The following is a 26,261-nucleotide window of genomic DNA, read 5'->3' as shown; positions in this document are numbered from 1 at the left end:
GAGATAAGGCTCTGAATAGGGAACAGTGAACCCCGTGAAAAGAGGAGTTATGTCTGTGAGCTAGTAGTTTGAAGAGGCACTGGGCGCTGGGGTCTCAGCAACATTTCCTCCTTCTCAAAATCCCATTCACGCCCCCTGAAGAACCCAATATTCATTTATTATCCTTGGAAATTCCACTTGCAAAAACAGTGAAGTTAGTAAGAATACAGGAGATGTGCTCTATAAGCAAAGCATGTTATCTTTGTCTGCTCATGGATGTAGTTACACCATATCACACAGGACAGGATTGCTTATCATTTATGGTACCATATGGTTGGTCCTATTCTGTCATTTCAGTGGGATCATTTTCAAACACTACTTCATTCCCATGGGACCATTTTGTAACAAGATCATCTTTTCCTAGGATTATCTGTAAGGTTGTTTACCCTTCTCTAGCAATGGTGAGAGGTTTAGAGCACTTAGGGATGGGCTTTTCATTTGGTCCCCCAGCCCCCTTTCATGTTGTTCTCTAACCGCCCATTGTTGTTTGGTGAGTTTTTTTCTTGTTATTAAAGTAATATATGCTCATTTAGAAAATATAAAATAATAGAGAATAATGATGTAAAAATCACATAGAAGTCTAACATCCAGAGAGCACCCTAATAATTGTTTGGAGCATTTGCATTGCATCTTCTTTTCTATTCTTACACATGTACTAATATACATTTTAAAATAACTTGGGATCATACTCTATAGTTAGTATCTTTTTCATTTAACATCATACTGTAATGATTTTCATTAATCTCTGAAAGTATGATTTTTAATAATTATATTTCTTTTTGGTGGGTGTACCATATTTATTTAATAATTTTCCTATATTGGACATTTATATTATTACTTTTTTTTAAGACTTTACTCATTTTAGAGAGAGAGAAAAAAAGAGAGAGATAGAAGGCAACGTGGATTTGTTGTTCTACTTATTTGTGCAATTATAGGTTGATTCTTGCATGGGCAGGAAAAGAAGGGCTGGGGATTTATCTCACCCACTGAAGGAAAGAGTCTGAGGTCTTTTAGTTTTGTTTAAAGACTTTATTTATTCATTTTAGAGAGAAGAAAGAGACAGAGAGACAGAAAGAGAGAAAGGTGGGGAGCAGGAAGCATTAACTCCCATATGGACCTTGACCAGGCAAGCCCAGAGTTTCAAACTGGTGACCTCAACGTTCCAAGTTGACATTTTATCCACTGTGCCACCACAGTCCAGGATAGATTATTTCTTTTAAAATAACTATTATAAATAACACTGGTACTTGAAAAAGGTATAAGTGATACCTTTACACTCTACATTTCCTATTATTGTCTACATTTCCCATTATTTTTCTAGGAGAGATTTCCAGATGTTAAAAATTTCTAGGTCAAAGACACACCTTTTCAAGAGCCAAATAATTTATAACTTTTAATTATTTGGCTATGGTTATTAAAAGTAGTATATTTGAGTAACAATTATTAATTTTTAAAAAGACTTTATTCATTATAGAGAGGGGAGAGAGAGAGAGAGAGAAGGGGGAGGAGCAGGAAGCATCAACTTCTACATGTGCCTTGACCAGGCAAGCCCAGGGTTTTGAACCAGCAACCTCAGCATTTCCAGGTTGATGCTTTATCCACTGCGCCACCACAGGTCAGGCCCAATTATTAATTTATAATTTATATTTATACCACCTCTACCTTCTCAAAAAAATTTTATTAAAAACTATCCCATATGAAATGTCAGGCTTTTTTGTTTAATTTGAGGGGGTATTTTTCTGAAGTGAGAAGTGGGGAGGCAGAAAGACAGACTCCCACATGCGCCTGACCGGAATCTATCCGGCATGCCCACCAGGGGGTGATGCTCTGCCCATCTAGGGCATTGCTCCATTGTAACTGGAGCCATTCTAGCACCTGAGGTGGAGGTCATGGAGCTGTCCTTAGCACCTGGGCTAACTTTGCTCCAATGGAGCCTTAGCTGCGGGAGGGGAAGAAAGAGACAGAGAGGAAAGAGAGGAAGGAGAGGGGGAAGGGTGGAAAAACAGATGGACTCTTCCCCTGTGTGTCCTCGCCGGGAATTAAACCTGGACATCCACACACCAGGTTGACGCCCTACCACTGAGCAAACCGGCCAAGGCCAGGAATGTCAGGTTTTTAAATATGCTTTTATAAATTTTTTATTTATTAATTTAACTTTTAAAAAAATTTTTAATGAGAGAGAGGGAGGTGGGGGGGGGCGGACAAGAAAAGAGAGAAATGAGAAGCATCAACTTGCAGTTGCAGCACCTTAGTTGTTCTTTCATTGCTTTCTCTTATGTGCCTTTACTGGAGGGCTCCAGCAGAGCAAGTGACTCCTTGCTCAAGCCAGGACCTTGGGCTCAAGCCAACAACTATGGGGTCACGTCTATGATCCTACACTCAAGCCAGCGATCCCATTCTCAAGCTGGATGAGCCTGTACTCAAGCTAGCAACCTTGGGGTTTTGAACCTGGGTCTTCAACATCCCAGGTCAATGCTTTATCCATTGTGCCCCCACCTGGATGTGGGAGACTGCAAGCTGGCAAAGCACCCGCAGTTTAAGACTTAGCCAAAGGTAAGCTCTTCCCGACAACTCCATATTGGCTATGAAACTGAGTATTTCTACTCGTTCCATCCCCCCACCTCACTAGCTCGATTAAGTTGCTAAAGGCAGTTCTCTTTTTACCCACTGTTTTGTTAATTTAAGATGTTATGCTTGGTGGAGGGTTTTCTGCACTCAGGAGATTTCCTAATGTAGCTCAGAATTCCCGAGGTAGCTTGGAGGTGTGACTTTGTATCAAAGTTTCTTTTGTTTTGTAAAATAACTCTGCTTTGCATTATAAAAATAAAGCTTTTTGCGAATGCAGGCAGCTCTTGTAGGAAAAGCGGACAAAGAGACCTCCCAATCCCATCCTTTCTTCTGTGTCTTTTTTTCTCAATCCTCCATTTCCACTCAAGACCTGCAAAATTATTTGCCGCACTGGTTTGCGACACCTGGTCAGGTTTTACTTATTGATTTTAGAAAGAGAGGAATGCCCTGGCTGGAAAGCTTGGTTGGTTGGAGCGTCATTCGGTAAGCAGCAGGAGTTGCCGGTTCGATCTCCAGTCAGGGCATGTACAGGGACAGATCAATATTCCTGTCTCTCTCTCACTCCCCCTTTTTCTCTCTAAAGTCAATAAATAAACTTTAAAAAAAAAAAAAGAAAGAAAGAGAGGAAGAGAGAAAAACATCTATTTGTTATTGTACTTACTTATGCATTCAGTGGTTGATTCTTGTATGTGCCCTGATCAGAGATCATACCTGAAATTTTGACTTATCAGGACAACGCTCTTACCAACTGAACTACCCGGCCAGGGCTCAAACATGCTTTTTTTTTTTTTTATTTCTCTGAAGTTGGAAACGGGGAGGCAGTCAGACAGACTCCCACATGCACCCGACCGTGATCCACCCGGCATGCCCACCAGGGGGCGATGCTCTGCCCATCTGGGGCATTGCTTTGTTGCAACCAGAGCCATTCTAGCACCTGAGGCAGAGGCCATGGAGCCATCCTCAACACCCGGGGCAACTTTTGCTCCAATGGAGCCTTGGCTGCTGGAGGGGAAGAGAGAGACAGAGAGGAAGGAGAGGGGGAGGGGTGGAGAAGCAGATGGGCGCTTCTCCTGTGTGCCCTGGCCGGGAATCGAACCTGGGACTCCTGCATGCCAGGGCAATGCTCTACCACTGAGCTAACTGGCCAGGGCCTCAAACATGCTTTTTTAAAACCACTATTTTGCAAAATATAAAGTATCTGCACTTACCTCCGAATATTGTTTTGGGGCAACCAGGTTGATCCAGTCCTCCATTTGGGTAGAAGTCTATGTTTCCTAATGGGCCCCTGTAGCCCAGAGCTAAAAGAAAATTGATAGATACATGAATTCACCAGAACTTCCAGCTGCCCTTTTGCTGTTCCACTTATCTATCTGACCCCACCCTTGCTTACTTACTATCGCCCTGGAAGCGGAACAGTTCTAGGAAGCTGGTCGACCGCCCCAAGGAGAAGCGTTCCAGGAAGCCGGAATCATAGGACTGCAGAAGGGAGCACACCAGAACTGCTGACTCAATGCACACTTGCTCAAAGCCCTCCCCACCTTAATAAATTTTTGCCTCAGAGTCTGTTTCAGTGCTCTTCTACCAGGGAGAAGTGCCCGGCAGGGTTCCTTTCTTCCTTTCAATAAAGCCTGTTACTCTGGCCTGACCTGTAGTGGCACAGTGGATAAAGCGTAGACCTGGAAATGCTGAGGTCGCCGGTTTGAAACCCTGGGCTTGCCTGGTCAAGGCACATATGGGAGTTGATGCTTCCAGCTCCTCCCCCTCTCTCTCTCTGTTTTTCTCTCTCCTCTCTAAAAATGAATAAATAAAAATTTTTTAAAAAGTTTAAAAATTTAATTAATAAAATTTAAAAGTAAATAAATTTATATATAAAAAAAAAGCTCGTTACTCTGGTCTTTCAGACTCCCATGGACTCTTATAAGAATATACTATGCTTTATACTGCTTTGAAATTTTCACATCTCATAGCTCACCTGCTTGCAGAATGAAGGTAATACTTGGCAACTACACAGTAAGAATACAGTTGTTTCACAGAGACATTTTTTCTAAGGCAAACAATTGCTGAATACCACACCAGAGTACTCAAGGAAGGTGTCCAAGGGTTTTCTTTTACCAGTGGTTGTACCACAACAAGGATGTACAATGAAATGATCACTCTGCTCTGTCCCCTTCATTCTCCCCGGGTTCTGACTCCCCTTCTTCTCCCAGACATCTGGATATAAAGAACCATCCTTAACATCACCCCAAACCCATGATGTATACCCAATCCCAGAGAGGAAATAAGACCCATGAAATGGCCATGAAGATTCACAGAAAGCTGGTAGTTCAGAATCAATCACTCTGTGTAAGGAGATATAACACTTGATCATGTGTTTCACCTTAAGGAAATAATATGAGACAGAACCAACAAAAACAGGAAATCATGCACCGAGATCCAGTTGCACATATGGAAACATTTGCACACATGGTGTGTAAAGCAACCTGTCCTTGATTGGTCAAGATGATCACTTTAAAAATAAAAAGAGCCCTAGGCCCTAGCCGGTTGGCTCAACGGTAGAGCATCGGCCTAGTGTGTGGAAGTCCTAAGTTCGATTCCCAGCCAGGGCACACAGGGGAAGTGCCTGTCTGCTTCTCCACCCTTCTCTCCCCTTTCTCTCTGTGTCTCTCTTCCCCTCCTGCAGCCAAGGCTCCATTGGAGCAAAGTTGGCCCAGGAACTGAGCATGACTCCATGGCCTCCACCTTAGGTGCTAGAATGGCTCTGATTACAACTGAGCTATGCCCCAGATGGGCAGAGCATCGCCCCCTGGTGGGCATGCCAGGTGGATCTCAGTCAGGCGCATGCAGGAGTCTGTCTGTCTGCCTCCCCCGCACTTCTCACTTTGGAAAAATACAAAAAAAAATAAAATAAAAATAAAAAGAGCCCTAGCCTGACCTGTGGTTCCATAGTGGCTAAAGCATCAACCTGGTACGCTGAAATCACCGGTTCGAAATGCTGAGCTTGCCCAGTCAAGGCACATAGAGAAAGCAATTTCAGTGGATGCTTCCTAGTCCTTCCCCCGCTTCTCCTTCTCTCTCCTCTCTCTAAAAATCAATAAATAAATAAATAATCTTAAAAAAAAAGCCTAACCAGGTGGTGGCACAGTGGATAGAGTTTTGACCTGGGATGTTAAGGTCCCAGGTACAAAATCCCAAGGTCGCCTGCTTGAGCTCAGGCTCATCTGGCTTGAGCACAGCCTTGTCCAGTTTGAGCATGGGGTCACTGGCTTGAGCATGGAATCATTGAAAAGATCCCATAATCACTGGCTTGAAGACCAAGGTTGCTGGCTTGAACTCAAGGTCATCGGCTTGAGCAAGGGGTCACTGGTTTGGCTGGAGTCCTCTAATCAAGGCATATATGAGAAGCAATCAATGAACAACTAAAGAGATGCAACTGCAAGTTGATTCTTCTCTCTCCCTTCCTTTCTCTCTTTCTCTCTCATTCTCTCTCACACACAAAAAAAATAAAGTAAAAAATAAAAAATAAATAAAATAAAAAGAACCCCAGCCGGATAACAGGTTAGAGTATTGTCCTAAAGCTCAGAGGTAGCCAATTTGATCCCCAGTCAGGGCACATACAGGAACAGATGTTCCCGTTTCTCTTCTGTTCTCTCCCTTCCTCTCTCTAAAATCAATAAAATAAACATTTTTTTTTTTTTTTTTTTTTTTAAAGATTTTATTTATTCATTATAGAGAGGGGAGAGAGAGAGAGAGAGAAGGGGGGAGGTGCAGAAAGCATCAACTCCCATATGTGCCTTGACCAGGCAAGCCCAGGGTTTTGAACCGGCAACGTCAGCATTTCCAGGTTGACACTTTATCCACTGCGCCACCACAGGTCAGGCAAAATAAACATTTTTTAAAAACAAAAATAAACACCTGACCAGGCGATGGCATAGTGGATAGAGAGTCAGCCTGGAATGCTGAGAACCCGTGTTTGAAAGCTTAAGGTCGGCCTGCCTGTGGTGACACAGTGGATAAAGCCTCAACCTGGAAACCCTGAGGTTGCCGGTTCAAAACCCTGGGCTTGCCTGGTCAAGGCACATATGGGAGTTGATCCTTTCTGCTCCTCCTCCCTTCTCTCTCTCTCTCTCCCCTCTCTATAATGAATAAATAAAATCTTTAAATAAATAAATAAGAAAGCTCAAGGTCGTTGGCTTTAGCTTGGGCTTGCCAGCTTAAACGCGGGGTTACTGGCTTGAGTGTGGGATCATAGACATGACGCTATGGTCACTGGCTTGAGACCAAGGTCAACAGCTTGAGCAAGGGGTCACTGGTTCAGCTGGAGCTCCCTGGTCAAGGCACATATGAGAAGCAATCAATGAACAACTAAGGTGCTGCAACTATAAGTTTATGCTTCTTTTCTGTCTGTCTGTCCCTGTCTGTCCCCCCCTCCTCTCACTAAAATATATATAAATATATAAATAAATAAATGAAAATAAAAATAAGAAGAGAAAAGCACCTCCACTCCAGCAAGAGATCCTGAATACCTGTATTTTTTTTTTTCCTTACAAAGACAGAGAGAGAGAGTCAGAGAGAGGGATAGATAGGAACAGACAAACAGGAATGGAGAGAGATGAGAAGCATCAACCATCAGTTTTTCATTGCGACACCTTAATTGTTCATTGATTGCTTTCTCATATGTGTTTTGACCATGGGGCTGCAGCATACCAAGTAACCCCTTGTTTGAGCCAGCGATCTTGAGTCCAAGCTGGTGAGCTTTTGCTCAAACCAGATGAGCCTGCGCTCAAGCTGGCAACCTCAGAGTCTCGAACTTGGGTCCTCTGCATCCCAGTCCAACGCTCTATCCATTGCGCCACCACCTGGTCAGGCCTGTGTACCTGTATTAAAGCAACTTTTCTTCAAGATATCGGTGAATTTGGAACCCTACCAGGTAGGAAAAGAGAGAATCTGGAGGAACTTGACCTGCCTTGCATGACATCCCCCCAGAATGAGACTCCATGGGAGTTTGGGGAAGGGGGAATCACTGACCCACAAGTACAGGAATATTACCATCAATGTCAGAGTGTATGACGTCAACGAACTGTGCATCACTGTGATATAATCTGTCTTCTGGCAGTTTTTCACTGAATAAAGGGCCAGCAGGGTCAAGACCTAGAAGAAAAACAGAGGTGGTCTGGCAGCCTCACACCAGGAGTCACCTGCAGCTGGACTTTTGATCTCTCCCCTTGAGAATGGCTCACAGGCCTCAGGGCACCCAAGGGTAGGCATGGATTTACATTCTCATCCTGCTTTCCACAGCTCTGTAGCCTTTTCCCACAGTAGAGACAGTTACCCTGCAGTGCCCCTGAGAATGGCATCCAGACTCCACTGGAGATATATCTGTGCACAACTCAACAGCAGAGAGCGCACAGACACAGGGGGCGGGGACCCGTTCCTCAGGAAAAAGCACCTAAGGTTGCATATAAAAAGCATACACTATACTTATCTTTATCCCATTTTAAATGGCCCAGAAACTTCATTCAACCTTTCTTTCTTTACAGTTTCTATTTTTACTCCTATATACTAGCCTAGCAGTTCTCAAAGTGTGCACCAGGGTGCACTGGTGCGCCCTAGAAGATTTCCAGGTGTGCCCTATGGTATTCCAGAGAAATATGTGCCTGTTGGAGACCAAAAAACCAACAGGGTTTTTGTAGTTTAGATTTTTGGAGGACAGAGGTGTGGGCAATTGGCTGTAAGCTGACAGTCTGCCCAACCCCCCACCTCACTTGCCTGATTAAGTTGCAAAAGGCTGTTAAACTGTGGTGCTGGATTGTTTACACTACCCCCCATGTTCCCTGGAAAGACTAAAGGCAAGTTTCTGCTATCCTTTGTTTGGTGTAAAGTTAAGATGATATGTATGGTGGGGGTTTTTTGCACTAGGTAAAATTCTTGGGTTACCTTGGAAACGTGATTAGAGATCATTGATTTGCTAATGGCCTCACTTTGCCCTATAAATAAAGCAAGATGTGGGTTTTGGGCATGCTTCGTTCTTGCCAGCAGCAATTACAGGGCACTCCTGACTCCGTATTTTCTTAATTCTTCATATTTTCTTAATTTTGCACCGTTCCCACTTGGGTCCTGGAATTACTAGCTGCGCTGGTTCACAGCATGTGCCCAGATATAAAAATAAATATAGTTACTCTATTATACCATTTCATTACGGAAATACTGCTCTTTTTGTTAACACATCATTATTATATTTATTATTAACATATTATTATAGTATTTTTAGATAAATACACCCAAATAAAATGGATAGATTTCTCAAAAAGAAGCATGATATTGAAGAATCCGATTCTGGAAGTGAGCAAAAGTTAAGTGTAAATAAACTAGGAATTGAAGGCTGACAGGCAGAATTTAATTTATAGCATTTTCCATCACTTAACACTGAACAATATGATTGGATTAGAAACCCGTTCATGGAAGCTTCAAGTGATTTTGGTTTAACATTAACAGAAGAAGAACTGGCAGCTATATCCACTGTGGATTGATGATTAAACATAAGGAATTGTCTCTTGAAGCCTTTTGGGTTTCTATAAAAGAAGAATATGTGGCAATATCTAAAAAACTTTGCACATTTTATTACAATTTTCAACACCCTATTTATGTGAATTAGGATTTTCTACCCTCAACATAATTAAGAGTAAAAAGAGAGGAATTCTTCAATGTATTGACAAGAAAATGAGAGTTTGCCTTTCAAATATATGCCCAAACATTGAAGAAATCGCTAGGACACATCAGGCTCATGTTTCTCATAAACACTAGAATGAAAAAAGTTAACACATTCACGCTGGGATCTGCCGAATTTACTAAATCTTACTAAATATATATAAAAAGATAACTTTTTTTGTTGTGTTTTATTTTTTAACCCCTCTTTTTTACAAATTCTAAAAAGCATAACTCAAAAAATGTAACATAAAAATGTTTTTAATGTCAAAATAAATTTAATTTTGTCATATTTATTTCATTTAATTACCATAAAAGCACACTTGGACTTTATATTTTTTTCTTTAATATTTGACTTAATTATTATAACATATTTCTCAGAAATTTGTATATAGTACGTCTACAATTATTTGTAGGATTTTAAATGTGCCCTGACTTCAAAAAATTTGAGAACCACTGTACTAGCCCATAAGCTCCACACGACAAACCTGTGAGGGAGGCAAGGTAGCTATTATCATTTCCATTTTACAGATGAACGAACTGAGGTTCAGGGAGATCAAGTGTCTTAACCAGAGCCACAGACTCACAATGCAATCACCTGTCTCTGCTGAGCTCTTAGAGATTTTTGCCATGAGTTTGGCAAGCTCAGTAGGAAGGAGTGAAACTCTCTGGTCAGGTGAGGTAACAGACCAGGTATCGAAAGTGGGTGTCAATTTCTATAGAACTGACCCATCCCTTAAATGCCTGAGTGGATTTCTTGCCCTCAGTGGATGTTAGCTGCGCATGCCTCACCATCATTAGGAAACAGCTGTGAAAACAAGACGGCAGCTCCCAGGATGCTGTGACTAAAAAAATGACAAAGCACCAGAGGTTCAAATAGGCCCAGCTTACTAGAAACCTCCAGTGAAGAAGGTTCAAGGGACAGAGGGAAGATCTCATCCATGAATGTCATTTTAAATGACATCTCTCCCCTTTCTGGTGTTATATATAAAATCCAACAGACAGACAGCATCTCTGCCTCAACTTTCCTGGTTCTAGCCTCAATCTCTCCATTCCCCCTCTCTCAACGCTCTTCCTTCCTTGAGGCTTGTCTTTATTCACTTCATGTCTTTATCTCCTTCCCCCACCTCCAGCTTTTCTTATTCTGTTTGCTCCCAATTGATACTGATGTGGGGGGAGAAGGATGAACACCCAGGCACCATGTCTGCAAGATATTCTCCACAAAAAAAAGGAGAAATTAATAACCTTGGAACGAGTTTGCTGGGGAAGCCTCCTCTGCACATAAGACAGCGCCACATCTGGTGTAAGGAACTGAACAGGGACACAGTGAGAGCCCTCCAGATCCATGGCGGATAAACTGACTTGCTATATAAAGTCCAAACCAGGGCAATTTTAAGAGTGATGAATGTGCTATTAATAATTATACCAGGACTCAAGGCACAAATAGGGACTATCACAGTAAACTTGGGCATAATGATCTCCTTAGTGATAGCCATAGCAAATGATCAGTTTAAAATGTCAGCCAAAAATCACAGCTAAGCTGTCCTAAAAAGCCATGTACACTGGCATCAGGCAGATGTCACATGGAGCCCCAAACCTAAGACCAATTAGCTGTGTGACCTTAGGCAGGTTACTTTACTTTACTGAACCTCAGTTTTCTTATGTACAAAATGGAGGCAGAATTAATAGTTTCTTCAGAAGACATAAAAGGACAGGAAAGATCTGAATCCAGAACATTTTGAGGTTATGATAGAATAGAAACAAAATGAAAAAAAAAAAATGAAGCTCTTTCTTGTTGCTCTAAGATCACCAGGCATGCCTAGACGCTCATCCCTGTATCTTACTGCAGCATTAACTGGTTTGAGAATTTGATGACATCAAGCATTTTGCATGCAGTTTCAGGGGTCTCTGACTCTCATCCCCAAGGTCACCGTGAAAGCAATGCTGTCCAAGAAAAATATACTGGGTGCCACATCTATAACTTAAAATTGTCAAGCAACCATTTAAAGAAAGAAGTAAAAAACAAACAAGGAAAATTAATTTTAATAGTACATTTTATTTTACCTAGTTTATTTAAACCAATAGATCTAAAATACTACTTCAACATGTAAACAGTATGAAATTTTTTGAGATTTTACACTTGATCTTAGTTAGCAAAAGGCCGAGAAGCGATAAGAGATTTTAAAACATATTTTTGTAGTCTTCAAAATTTAATGTATATTTTGCACTTATAGCACATCCCAGTTTGCTCTAGCCACATTTCAATGCTCAGTATCCACGTGTGGCTAGTGGCTACTATGCTGGACAGCCCAGCTCTACTGTTGTTTCTCAACGTGTAGTGTTCAGACCTCTGGCATCTTTTAATTAAAAGTATAGACTCCTGGATCCAACTCCAGAGATTCTGATTCAGGAAGCTGACATTCTATCAGCACCCCAAGGTAATTTTTTTTCTAGTGAAGGAAAGAAAGAGAGAGAGAGAGGGATAGACAGGGACAGACAGACAGAAAGGGAGAGAGATGAGAAGCATTAACTCATAGTTGTGGCACCTTAGTTTCTCATTGATTGCTTCTCATATGTGCCATGACCAGGGGCTCCAGCCCAGCCAGTGACCCATGCTCAAGCCAGCGACCTTGGGCTTCAAGCCAGCAACCAAGGGGTCATGTCTATGATCCCACACTCAAACCAGTGACTGTGGGCTCAAGCTGGTGAGCCCATACTCAAGCTGGCAACCTCATAGTTAAGGTTGAGAATTCAATTTAATGTATTATCAAGTGATGTAGGTACTTGAAATAATTTTAAATCTATTTATATTCTGCTATCTTCTGTTGAAGAAGTTCATGAGAAGCAAATCTAGGAGCTGTGCCTGGACAGGAAAAGCAAAAGGAAGGGCGAAAGGAAGAAAGGAACGTGGAAGAGATGAAGCAGCCTAGGTAATTAGCATTCTGACCTAGCTAATTAGCCAGCAGAACCAGCCAATGCTTGGGACCCAGGAGTGAATTGTGTCCTTGGGTAACAGGCCGAATTCTACCCCATAATCCAGTGAGCCCACTCAGGCAAGGCCCTGAGAGGTAAGCGGAAAAGGGAACTACATGCTCGACCCCTGACACTGCTCTCAGGGACAGCTGAGATTGACCTTGGAACTCAGAAAAGATGAGGGGTCGGGAGGACTTGGGAGAGTCAGTGGAAAGAAAACTGAGCTGTGAACTGATGGCTGAGTCCAGGTCACAGAGCAGGGCCCCGGGGGCCCAGGAGTGGCAGGAAGGCTGGCTGAAGAAATTTCCATGGTCGGAGACCTGGTTACACTGCATTCACATCCTAAGTAGTCCTGGAACAGGTTTGCTGGGAAACTGAAGAGCGAGCCTGGGGATTAAGTAGAATAAGGCAGTGGTGGTCAGGGACCAGCTCAGAGAGCAGATTATGTCCATCTCTCCCCAGACTCTGTGGTCAGAGATGTCAGGATGGTAGCTTGAATCAGCCACGGTGGAAGTATCCTCACCATGGAAATCAGCAAACATTACAAATCAGTGCCTTTTCTTCCTTCCTTTTTTTTTTTTTTTAAGATTTGGTTGGCTTCTAAGCACCACTGGGAAAAGCCTTCCCAGCCAGAAGAGGAGCTCTCAATAATTAAGGGCCACAAGTAAATTCAAGCCATCTGTCCTTTGTATCTGTAAGGGAAAAGGAACCCTTTTTTTAAAAATTTTTTTTATTTATTTATTCATTTTAGAAAGTAGAGGGAGAGACAGAGGGAGAGAGAGAGAGGAGAGACAGGGAGAGAGAAGGGGGGGAGGAGCTGGAAGCATCAATTCCCATATGTGCCTTGACCAGGCAAGCCCAGGGTTTCGAACCGGCGACCTCAGCATTTCCAGGTCGACGCTTTATTCACTGCGCCACCACAGGTCAGGCCGGAAACCTTTTTTTTTTTTTTTTTTTTTCTGAAGCTGGAAACGGGGAGAGACAGTCAGACAGACTCCCGCATGCACCCGACCGGGATCCACCCGGCACGCCCACCAGGGGCGACTCTCTGCCCACCAGAGGGGGATGCTCTGCCCCTCCGGGGCGTCGCTCTGCCGCGACCAGAGCCACTCTAGCGCCTGGGGCAGAGGCCAAGGAGCCATCCCCAGCGCCCGGGCCATCTTTGCTCCAATGGAGCCTTGGAGCCTTGGCTGCGGGAGGGGAAGAGAGAGACAGAGAGGAAAGCGCGGCGGAGGGGTGGAGAAGCAAATGGGCGCTTCTCCTATGTGCCCTGGCCGGGAATCGAACCCGGGTCCCCCGCACGCCAGGCCGACGCTCTACCGCTGAGCCAACCGGCCAGGGCCTGGAAACTTTTTTTTAAAGTAAGGGTACATTGCTTTCTAATATGGAAGTAGAAGTCAGACCCCCCCCCCCCCCAACCCTCCTCCATTGAGGAGGAAGAAACATGATGAATGCAAGGGAAGGGAGCCTGCAGAATTATGGATGAACTGCTTCCTATAGTGCTCTGAAAGGGTGCTTAGAGCCTTCCTTGCTCACAGAGAAAGGAAGATAGAACTTATCTGAAAACCCCTTCCTCTTCTCTTAAAAGTTTTTTTTTTATTTTTAAGATTTTATTTATTCATTTTAGAGAAGAGAGAGAGAAAGAGAGAGAAGGGGGAGGAGCAGGAAGCACCAACTGCCATATGTGCTTTGTTTGACCAAACAAGCCCAGGATTTCAAACCGTGACCTCAGCGTTACAGGTCGACGCTTTATCCACTGCCCCACACAGGTAAGGTGTCTTTTCTTAAAAGTTTTTAAGACCTTAATTTACAAATTCCAACACTTATTCTCTGACCTCACCTAAACTCACCCTCCCATCCTGGAGTCATGAGAGTGACGTATACCTCTAGACACAGGGATCACGAGCCCCTTGCATGAAAACCTGTACTCTGTAAACGTACATAAGATATAAGAAATCTAACTTCGGAGAACATGTGTTTTGTTGACTCTGTTGGGGTCACGCAGCTCCACCGGCTAAATAAATCCTACTCCTCCCTTCATGAAGTTGTCTGGGCGTTTTTGTCTGCCTTTGATTCCTGCAATACTAAAACATGATAATACTTTTAAAAACTGAAAAGAGCTTGGCTCAGTGGTGGAGCGTCGGCCTGGCGTGTGGGAGTCCCAGGTTCGATTCCCGGCCAGGGCACACAGAAGAAGCGCCCATCTGCTTCTCCACCCCTCCCCCTCTTCTTCCTCTCTGTCTCTCTCTTCTCCTCCCGCACTCGAGGCTCCATTGGAGCAAAGATGGCCCGGGCGCTGGGGATCGCTCTGTGGCCTCTGCCTCAGGCGCTAGAATGGCTCTGGTTGCAACAGAGCGACGCCCCAGAGGGGCAGAACATCGCCCCCTGGTGGACATGCCGGGTGGATCCCGGTCAGGCGCATGAGGGAGTCTGACTGCCTCCCCGTTTCCAGCTTCAGAAAAATGAAAAGAAAAAAAAAAAGAAAAAATGAAAAGAGCTTTGCTTCCCTAGGAAAATAGGAAAAAGTTGGCCTTTGGGGTGAAAGTGAGGAAAAAACACCCAGGAAAAAGAATGTGACCTCAAATACCAGCAAATGGTGTGTGTGTGTGTGTGAGAGAGAGAGAGAGGATGAAAATGACTTGCCCAGGGCTACCTTTCAAGTTAAGCAGCACATTCAAACTTGTAGCCCTAAAGCTTACCTCTCAAATGTAGTAGGCTTGCATCATTTACCTCTCCCCTCCCTCCTTATTCTACCTTTCAGATTCCCTAAATTTAAAATACCTATTTCTAAGTGAGGATGGATTCTGGGAAAGGTATGAATGGAAGAAGTCTTACATCTCTGAAGAGAAAGCCTCCCTCAGCCTTTCATTTGTAGTCGAGGAAAGTCACTTTAGCACTAGGCAGAGACCCCAGCAAGAGTTTGTTTGGGATTTGCAGAGTGTTTTTATTCCATTTTAACTTGAAAGCTGATATTCAGAGAGTAAACTTCAGCCATCAAAATTCCCATCTCATTTTCCTATCATGAAACTCCAGCTGTGCCTAGAAACAGAAACGTTTTAGGTAACTAGTTCAAGTTACAGTGTTCTGAATTAAATGAAAGGAAGAAGGATATCTGCTTGAGGCACAGAGACCAAATCCCCATGGGACCTAGCTGTTTTCCAAGCCTTAGGAGAAATAAAGTCACCAATGATCTTTTCTATGGCACATAAAATTTACAAGGTGCTTTTGCATAAGTCTTATTAAACAATAACCTGACGTCAACATTGCAGTGGCATTCGTTTTGCACAAGAGGTCACATGGTCAGAGACATTAAATAATTTGGATGAGTTGGCTTCCAACCCAAGGGCCTGGATTGCCTACATCATGTTTCCCCAATGAATACTCTGCCCAGGCCAACCACCCCATGCCTATCACAGGAAGCCTTACCTGTAATTCTCCCCAGCTTCCCATTGTACTTCTTTCCAACAAACCCGGCTATGTGGGCTCCTAGACTTACTCCAATCATGTAAATGTTGTCAAGAGAAGCTCCTTTGTCCTGGAATTTCAAGAGGTCCATTATTATAAATTGTGGAGAACAAGGACTTGACAATATTTGAAGAAATGTCCTATCTGTTGATTTTGCAGAAACATTCCTAAGCACTTTATATCCATTATCTCACTAAAATGCCACAACATCCCTGCAAAGTAAATACTATTCTTTTGATTCTATAGATGAGGAAACTGGGGCCCAGAGTTGAAGTGCTCTACTCAAGGTCAGGCAGCAGGGAGGGGTCAGATTCAAACCAGTCTGTTCAGCTCCAAACCTGCGCCTTCACCTTGGTGCCATGGTGTCTCCATTCATGCTATTTCTGAAAACCAAGCCAAGATATCTTCAAAACATTCTTGTTTGGGGAGAAGGGCAACAATATATTTTCATAAAAATTTTTTTTTCTCTTCATGCTGGCTCAGTTAAATAAATTCACCATAGAGAGGAAAGGAAAGAAGGAGAGAAAGAAAATAGGGTGGGAATGGATTACACAGTGACAGTCAGTCATGTGTCATTCTAATCTTTACTTTCTCAGGGCTGTGGCTCAGACAGGGAGCTCTTATAAAATTACGCGGCCGCTGGCCATGCTGACTCCCTCTGAAGCAGCCCCGAAACCACGTCACTTTTTCTTTTCATGACAGGAGTCACTCATGAGATCGCTAAGTAAAATTTAAGATTTATTTAATCTTTATAAGTCCTCTGAAGACATAAATCATGCATACACGATCAAGTGCATCGTTCTACTTTTGGACAATCTTGTCACTAAACTTATGGCATTTTTAGAAAAAGAAACGGCTATAGAAGTTAAGGAAGCTCCAGTCATTGAAGCCAGGAAACCCTTAGATAGAACCTTTCCCACCCATAAGACACCTCTCCATGAGTCAGAAAAATATACCCCTTCCTCAGCACACTTTGCTGACGTTTGTTGGAAAATTATCTTAAACAAACATATAAATCTCAATGTCTACAATGACCAGGATGCTCCCTTAGATGAGTGCCTCGTGCAGTGAAAAGCCCATACAACCATACATGTAGGCCTTCCCTCCAGCACTCCCCTCCACCTTCCTTGGGGCTTATTTGGGTCTGCAAAATTGTCCCTTCTGTTCACTGCAGACATCTCTTTGCTTTACCCTTCATATAATGGACCGGTTTCAATTGAACCCTAAATCATTTAAGAGAATTTTCCCTTACCAACATTTGGTCAATAAATTCCTTCAAGACTGTTGCTACTTTTTTGCTTTTACTAGAAGCATGGCTGTATATTACAGTTGTAGCTCCTCGATTCCAATCAACAACAATCACGTTCATGTCCTCTACAGAGAGCAAACCCTCTACTAACTCCTCCATCCAAACTGGAGGGGAGCCTGTCGGCCTGAATCCATGGACAATGAAGGTGGTTTTCTTGGTCATGTTCAAGTTCCCCAAAACGGTGGAGTTGATGATTTGTGCGCAGGTCAGGTTTCTTCTGGAGTAGAGCATCAACCTCACACTTAGTCCCGTACCGACCACTGCCCTGGGAAAGCTCAGTCTGGTGAACAAGGGACATGTTTCATCTGTGTCTGAAAATAAAAATTAGGTGATATCATGACAGTTCTTTCCTTAGTTGGGCATCAAGTCCTACACTCGTTGGAGTTCTATGTGCCTTACAGCAGCTAGAAAAAGGTTAGATCTATTTGCATGAAGTTGCAAAGTAATACCTGATTCAGAGTTCAGACATAGTGACTTTTTCACCAGGAAAACAATCTTTCCAAATTCTACCTCTTTCGAGGTCTAACACCAAAAGTCACCTCAGTAAAGCCTTCTCAAACTCTACTAGGTTTTTTTTTGTTTTTTGTTTTTGTTTTGTTTTCTGTTTTGTTTTGTTTTTGTATTTTTCTGAAGCTGGAAACGGGAGAGACAGTCAGACAGACTCCCGCACGTGCCCGACTGGGATCCACCTGGCACGCCCACCAGGGGCGACGCTCTGCCCACCAGGGGGCGATGCTCTGCCCCTCGGGGCGTCGCTCTGCTGCGACCAGAGCCACACTAGCACCTGGGGCAGAGGCCAAGGAGCCATCCCCAGCGCCTGGGCCATCTTTGCTCCAATGGAGCCTTGGCTGCGGGAGGGGAAGAGAGAGACAGAGAGGAAGGAGGGGAGGGATGGAGAAGCAGATGGGCGCTTCTCCTATGTGCCCTGGCTGGGAATCAAACCCGGGTCCCCCGCACACCAGGCCGATGCTCTACCGCTGAGCCAACCGGCCAAGGCCAAACTCTACCAGTTTTAAGACTGTTCTCTCATCCCATAACTCCCCCAAACCCTTTACGGACCTCTTTGATAACACACTGAGATACTTTGGGGGTGTATTATGGGTATTTATGTACATGTATGTCTATGCTGCTAGACTGCAATCTCCTTGGAATCGTGTCTTACAACCTTGTGTATCCCTCACTGATCCAGGCACACAGTAGAGGATTCAAGAACTGAAACTGCATGGTCCAGGTGCCTCTTTCCTTGTCTAGGGCATCTGCTTAAGACCGTAGTGGAGAACGGGATATGCTGTGCCACGAGCCGTTTAGTAGTATCTGAAACTGTTGACCACCGTGGTGGTTTTGAACCCTATCCTTCTTTGTTTCTCAAAGCAGCACTTTCAAGCACTCATCCCGCTGAGTAGGCTCTAAGGACAGCCTTAGAAGAAAAGCTAGGGGTGGGAGCCCTGGCCGGTTGGCTCAGCGGTAGAGCGTCGGCCTAGCGTGCGGAGGACCCGGGTTCGATTACCGGCCAGGGCACATAGGAGAAGCGCCTATTTGCTTCTCCACCCCTCCGCCGCGCTTTCCTCTCTGTCTCTCTCTTCCCCTCCCGCAGCCAAGGTTCCATTGGAGCAAAGATGGCCCGGGCGCTGGGCATGGCTCTGTGGCCTCTGCCTCAGGCGCTAGAGTGGCTCTGGTCGCAATATGGCGACGCCCAGGATGCCAGGATGGGCAGAGCATCGCCCCCTGGGGGGCAGAGCAACCGCCCCTGGTGGGCGTGCCGGGTGGATCCCCGTCGGGCGCATGCGGGAGTCTGTCTGACTGTCTCTCCCTGTTTCCAGCTTCAGAAAAATGAAAAAAAAAAAAAAAAAAAAAAAAAAAAAGCTAGGGGTGGGGAAGGGAACAGCAGAGATAAGCCTGGGGCATCTTGTCATGGCAGAAAGTAAGAGGATGTTTAAAAACATGTCATGAGGATACAGGAGCCAGCTTGAAAGGGCTTCCACTCAACAGATCTGGGTTAATGTGAGCACAAAATAATTAAAGACACTAATAGAATATAGGCCTTTGGGGAAAAAAAGAATTCAGGATTCCATACAAATAAATAGACAAATAAATGGAGGCAAGAGGAGGATTCTTACTTCCAGTATAATGCTGAATGCCACTGGTAAATGTGGAGTGAATGCTAGAGTTGATACTAATTATTTTGCAATCGTCAAAACAAAGACAGGTTAGGCAAGAGTCATCAATGGATGCCAAACCAAGTAGAGGTGGGTTCTAAGGAGGAGCAGAGGAGTATGGTCTTAAAATGCCTCCCACAGATTGCTTATTAGTGATTGGAAAAAAAGTAGTAATATATGGTGGAGAAACTGAACAACATCTTGATTAGGTTATGCAAATGAATATCACTAACAAAGGACAGATAGAGAGCATGTGCCTCGAACTATAATGCACTAAGGAGGACACAACATCACTTATGTAGTATTTCAGTGGGGAATACATAACCTGAATCAAACCATGAGGAAAAATTAGGCAAACACAAATGAAAAATATTCTCTTTCTTAGAAAAGGTCAATGTGTAAATGACAAACAAAGGCTGGGGAAATAAAGAGACAGGATAAATAAATGCAATATCTGGTCTTAGATTGCATTCTGTAATGAAAGAAAAATAAGTACTGCCATGGCGGAGTAGCCCAGTTGGGTGGAGAATTGTCCCAATATGCCAAGGTTGCAGGTTCAATCTCCAGTCAGAGCACATGCTAGATCAACCAGTGAGCCTTTGAATAAGTGAAACAACACATTGATGTTTCTCTCTCTCCTTTCCTCTCTCTAAAATCAATCAATAAATTTTTTTTGTTTTAAAGTTTTTCTTTTTAAGATTTTATTTATTTATTTTAAAGAGGAGAGAGAGAGAAAAGGGGGGGCGGGATAGCGGGAAGCATCAACTCCCATATGTGCCTTGACCAGGCAAGCCCAGGGCTTCAAACTGGGAACCTCAGTGTTACAGGTGGATGCTTCATCCACTGCGCCACCACAGGTTAGGCTAAAATATTATATATATATATATGTATATATATGTATATATATACATATATATGTATATATATATGTATATATATGTAAAAGGAATTATTAGGTCATTGACAAAATTGAGATATAGACACTATTAGATAAAAGTTTGGTATCAATGTTAAATTAATTGAGGTTGATCATCCTACTATGGTTAGGTAAGAGAAAAATTTTAATTCTTAGGAAATACAACTGAAGTAATTATCAGTAAATGTCCAACTTAGTCTCAAATGATTCAGAAAAATAAAATAGGGATGGAGAGATAAACAGCAAACAATAAAGCATATGTAGCAAAATGTAAACAATAGGTGAATCTGTAAAACATTGTTGGAGTTCTGTGTATTTTTTTATTCTTATCGTTTTTAAAACAAGTTAAAAATTATTACCAAATAAAAAGCTTACATAAAGGAAGAAGAAGGGGGCCAGGACCATATCACTGACATACAAAGTGGGGGGGGGGTAGACTGTGAATTTTGATATCAGAAAATAGAAGTAGGTAGGAACGCTTAAGACTTCTGCTTGGCCTGGTCGCATAGTTCACTTGGTTAGAGCATCATCCTGAAGTGCACAGGTTGTCAGTTAAATCCCCAGTCACTGTCCCGGTCTCTCTCTCTCTCTCTCCCTTCTCCCCCCACTCCCTCAATCAACACAGTAAACATAAAAAAGAAAAAAAATATTTCTGCCTGACCAGGCAGTGGCTCAGTGGATAGAGCATTGGACTGGGAAGCGAGGACCCAGGTTCGAAACCCCGAGGTCACCAGCTTGAGCACAGGCTCACAAGCTGGAGAACAGGGTCTCTGGCTTGAGCGTGGAATCACAGATATGACCCCATGGTCACTGGCTTAAGCCCAAAGGTCACTGACTTGAAGCCCAAGGTCTCTGGCTTGAGCCCAAGGTTGTTGGCTTGAGCAAGGGGTCACTCAGTCGGCTGTGGTCTCTCAGTCAAGGCACATATGAGAAAGCAATCAATGAACAACTAACATGTCGCAACAAAAAATTGATGCTTCTCATCTTTCTCCCTTCCTATCTGTCTGTTCTATCTGCCCTCTTTCTTGTCTCTCTGTCTCTGTCACAAAAAAGAAAAGAAAAGACTTCTGCTTGAAAGGAAATAGAGGGTTATAAATAAACTAAAGATCAAGTTGCAAGATAAAAGGTGGTGGGAAGAAAGTAGAGCTTTGGGGTTCTTGGGTATGGAGACAGGGTGTTATTTTTGCAACGTTATATAAGGTCTTGGTCAACAACCATGACCAAATAACAGTTAAAAGTAAATCTCTGCTTAACACTGGTATCCAGTGACACAATAATATAATGATTGGAAAGACTATATTGTCTTTTTAATTATAAAAATTATTTAAAACTGTGTTGTGACCCACTTTCCCACATGCTGCTAGGGTGAGAGAGGACAGCCGAGTAGGAGGTGAAGTGGAGCAACAAACAATCCCCAGCTGAAAGCTGGAGATGGCCCTGTAGGACAGTCAGGAAGGGGGCACAGCCCTGCAGCAGCCATTCTTGGAGGAAACAGAAGGGGAAGGCTTTTGACTTGCAACTGGCCAACAGAAGACAAGAGAAACTTGGGAAACATCTGTTCTGCCTTCCTCCAGTAAGAAGTTAGAAATCATTTGCCCTGGGGTCCTATTCTCAGTGAATCTACACTTACACACCCAGAAATTGCTGCTCCCTGATTCTGAGCCTCAGAGTAACCTTCATCCTGGTGTCTATACCCTTTCTTAATAGCCTGGGTCCATTTGTGTATGCTTTTATTTGAAACTTCCTACAAAAAGTCTGGTACTCAACAGTAAGTGAAGTTCCAAAATAGAATAAGCAAGTGCTCACTTTGGCAGCACACATGCCTAAATAGAATGAGCATAAGCTCAAAAGAAAGTTAAAAATTGGCATACCTGAGGAAGCAAGAAAAAGTTCAAATAAACAACCAAACCCTACATCAAAAAGAACTAGAAAAAGAACAACAAATAAAGCCCAGAGGGAGTAGAAGGAAGGAAATAATAAAGATCAGAGAGGGAAAAAATGACATAGAAGCTAAAAAAACAATACAAAAGATCAATGAAACCAAGAACTGGTTCTTTGAAAAAGTAAACAAGATTGACGAATCTTTAACCAGACTCATCAAGAAAAAAAAGAGAGAGGACTCAAATAAATAAAATTAGAAATGAAAATGGAGAAGTAACAACTGACACTGCATAAATACAAAGGATTGTAATACTATGAAGAGCTATATGCCAAAAAAATTGAACAACCTAGATGAAATGGATAAATTCCTAGAACCATACAATCTTCCAAAACTCAATCTGAAAGAATCAGAAAATTTAAACAGACCTATTACAACAAATGATATTAAAAGTTATCAAAAAACTCCTAGCAAACAAAAGTCCTGGACCAGATGGCTTCACAGGCAAATTTTACCAAACATTCAAAGAAGAACTAACATTTATCCTTCTCAAGCTATTTCAAAAAATTCAAGAGGAGGGAAACTTCCAAATTCTTTTTATGATGACATAATACTGTATGTAGAAAATCCTAAAGTCTCAGTCAAAAAACTATTAGACATGATAAATGAATTCGGCAAGGGGGCAGGATATAAAATTAATATTCAGAAATCAGTGGCATTTTTATACACAAACAATAAACTGTCTAAAAGAGAAAATAAGGAAACAACCCCCTTCACTACTGCAAAAAATATAATAATAATAAAGTACCTAGTAGTAAATTTAACCAAAGAGGTAAAAGACTTGTACTTGGAAAATTATAAGACATTGAAAAAAGAAATCAAGGAAGATACAAACAAGTGGAAGCATATATTATGTTCATGGATAGGAAGAATAAGCATTATTAAAATGTCTACACTACCCAAAGCAATGTATAGATTCAATGCAATTCCTAGTAAAATAACAATGGCATACTTCAATGATATAGAGCAAATATTCCAAAAATTTAAATGAACCCAAATAGCCTCAGCAACCCTGAAAATAAAAAAATAAAGTAGGAAGTATCACACTTCCTAATATCAACTTATACTACAAAGCCATTGTAATCAAAACAGCTTATTACTAACATAAGAACAGTTATACAGATAAATGGAACAGAACAGAGGACCTAGAAATAAACCCACACCTTTATGGCTAATTGATAATTGACAAAGGAAATAAGAGCATACAATGAAGTAAAGACAGTCTCTTTAATAAATGGTGTTGGAAAAATTGGACAGGTACATGCAAAAAATGAAACTAGACTGCCAACTTACACCATTCACAAAAATAAATTCATAATGGATAAAAGACTTAAATGTAAGTCGTGAAACCATAAACATCTTGGAAGAAAACATAGGCAGTAAACTCTCCGAATCTCTCATAGCAATATTTTTGGCTATTTATCTCCACGGGCAAGTGAATAAAAGGACAAAATAAACAAATGAGCCTGACCAGGCGGTGGCACAGTAGATAGAGCATCGAACTGGGATGCAGAAGGATCCAGGTTCGAGACCCCAAGGTCGCCAGCTTGAGCACGGGCTCATCTGGTTTGAGCAAAAAGCTCACCAGCTTGGATCCAAGGTCGCTGGCTCCAGCAAGGGGTTACTCGGTCTGCTGAAGGCCCACGGTCAAGGCACATATGAGAAAGAAATCAATGAACAACTAAGAAGTCGCAATGCGCAACGAGAAACTAATGATTGATGCTCCTCATCTCTCTCCATTCCTGTCTGTCTGTCCCTGTCTATCTCTGCCTCTGTAAAAACAAAAAAAAAAATCAAAACCAAATGAGACTATATCAATTTTAAAAGCTTTGACACAACAAAAGGCACCCTTCCCCCCTCCACCTTTCCCCCCTCCTTCTTCTCTGTCTCTCTCTTCCCCTCCCTCAGCCAAGACTCCATTGGAGCAAGGTTAGCCCAGGTGCTGAGGATGGCTCCATGGCCTCCGACTCAGGCGCCAGAATGGCTCCTGCAGCAATAGAGCAATATCCCAGGTGGGCAGAGCATCGCCCCCTGGTGGGCGTGCTGGATAGATCTCGGTCAAGTGCATGCGGGAGTCTGACTGCCTCCCTGTTTCTAACTTCGGAAAAGTACAAAAATACAAAAAAAAAAAAAAAAAGGCGCAAAAGAACTGAATAGACACTTCTCCAGAGAGGACATACAGATGGCTGATAGGCATATAAAAAAATGTTCAAGGCCCTGGCCGGTTGGCTCAGCGGTGGAGTGTCAGCCTGGCATGCGGGGGACCCGGGTTCGATTCCCGGCCAGGGCACATAGGAGAAGCGCCCATTTGCTTCTCCACCCCCCCCTCCTTCCTCTCTGTCTCTCTCTTCCCCTCCCGCAGCCAAGGCTCCATTGGAGCAAAGATGGCCTGGGCGCTGGGGATGGCTCCTTGGCCTCTGCCCCAGGCGCTAGAGTGGCTCTGGTCGCAGCAGAGCGACGCCCCGGAGGGGCAGAGCATCGCCCCCTGGTGGGCAGAGCATCGCCCCTGGTGGGCAGAGCATCGTCCCTGGTGGGCGTGCCAGGTGGATCCTGGTCGGGCGCATGCGGGAGTCTGTCTGACTGTCTCTCCCCGTTTCCAGCTTAAGGAAAAAAAAAAAAAAAAGTTCAATGTCACTAATCATTAGAGAAATGCAAATTAAAACCACAATGAGATACCACCTCACACCAGTCAGAATGGTGCTCATTAACAAAACAACACACGATAGGTGCTGGCGAGGGTGTGGAGAAAAGGGAACCCTCCTGCACTGCTGGTGGGAATGCAGACTGGTGCAGCCACTGTGGAAAACAGTATGGGGTTTCCTCAAAAAATTAAAAATAGAACAGCCTTTGACCCAGCTATCCCACTTTTAAGAATATATCCTAAGAATACCAAATCACTGATTCAAAAGAAGATATGTACCCCCATGTTTATGGCAGCATTATTTACATTAGCCAAGAGCTGGAAACAGCCCAAGTGTACGTCAATAGACAAGTGGATTAAAAAGCAGTTGTACATATACACAATGAAATACTATGCGGCTGTGGAAAAGAAGGAAATCTTACCTTTAGTAATGGCATGGATGAACCTGGAGATTATTATACTAAGTGAAATAAGCCAGTCAGAGAAAAAAATATCATATGGTCTCACTTATATGCGGAATCTAATGAACAAGGTGAACTGAGGAACGTAATAGAGGCAGATGCAGGGTCACAGGGAACAGAGGGACAGCTGTCAGAGGGAAGAGGGATGAGAGGATGGGATCAGAGGTGAAGGGATTAGTGAAATCACATATATACAACACAGAGATACAGATGACAGGACAGCAAATCCCAGAGGGGAGGAGGAGGAATTGGGGGAGGGGACAAAGGGGTGTAATGGGGGGCACATAGTTGGGGGCTGGGGGTGTTATATTGAGTGAGACACTTGAATCCATGTTAACACAATAAATTAAAATTAATTTTAAAAATATTCATGAGGATGTAGAGTACAGCATAAGAATTATGACAAATAAAATTGCAATAAATAAAAAAAGTTTTAAAAAGAAAGTTAAAAATTAAGGAGGCTTTGAAATCCCTCACTCTATAGAATAGTGAGTCCCAAACTCACACATTCCTCCTTTACTCTACACTGTCAGGTACCATGTGCAGTGAGGCATGCTCTCAGTATTTCCTTTCCCCTGCCCCAGCTTTTTCCAGATATAATTGACTAATAACATTGTATAAGTTTAAGGTGTACAATATGATGATTTGATACAGGTATATATATTGCGAAATGATTACCACAATCAGGTTATTTGTTAACACATCATCATCTTACTAGTTACTTTTGTATGTGTGACAATAAGATTCATGATCTACTACTCTTTTAACAAATTTCAAGTATACAATACATCACTGTTAACTATAGACACTATTCTGTGCATTAGATGTCAGAATTTATTCAGCTATGTAAGTACGCCCTCCATATGTTGGCCCCTTTCATTTTCCTCTTCCTGTGGATTGTGTGCTCAAACTTGTCTGGTGCTTGTAGGGCAAGTCCCAGAGTAAATAATTGACTGTTTAATCACTTTATTGAATAGGAGGTGCCACAGGATAGGGCTGAGTCTCTTGGTCTTTGCCAACACTAAAACTAGGTTTTGTTCCTGGTCATGCGACTGACTCACGAGGTAGCTGGGGGAAATTATGTTATCTTTC

At 42.9% G+C, this 26,261-nt stretch overlaps 1 protein-coding gene across 1 annotated transcript in view; it reads right to left on the bottom strand.

Annotated features, from left to right (window-relative positions):
- The window catches only part of LIPH (lipase H), a 58,099-nt gene that overhangs the window by 11,195 nt on the left and 20,643 nt on the right, over nt 1-26,261 (bottom strand). Inside the window, exons 2-5 of the mRNA XM_066348029.1 lie at nt 17,000-17,367; nt 15,709-15,817; nt 7,654-7,755; nt 3,816-3,905 (exon numbers count right to left, since the gene is read on the bottom strand). Of these exons, the coding sequence (XP_066204126.1) occupies nt 3,816-3,905; nt 7,654-7,755; nt 15,709-15,817; nt 17,000-17,367 (669 nt within the window). The remainder of the gene's footprint in view (nt 1-3,815; nt 3,906-7,653; nt 7,756-15,708; nt 15,818-16,999; nt 17,368-26,261) is intronic.

Source organism: Saccopteryx leptura, chromosome 8 (assembly GCF_036850995.1).
Source record: "Saccopteryx leptura isolate mSacLep1 chromosome 8, mSacLep1_pri_phased_curated, whole genome shotgun sequence".
In the NCBI taxonomy this organism is placed as follows: domain Eukaryota; kingdom Metazoa; phylum Chordata; class Mammalia; order Chiroptera; family Emballonuridae; genus Saccopteryx; species Saccopteryx leptura.
This window is presented reverse-complemented; position numbering and strand designations above follow the sequence as displayed.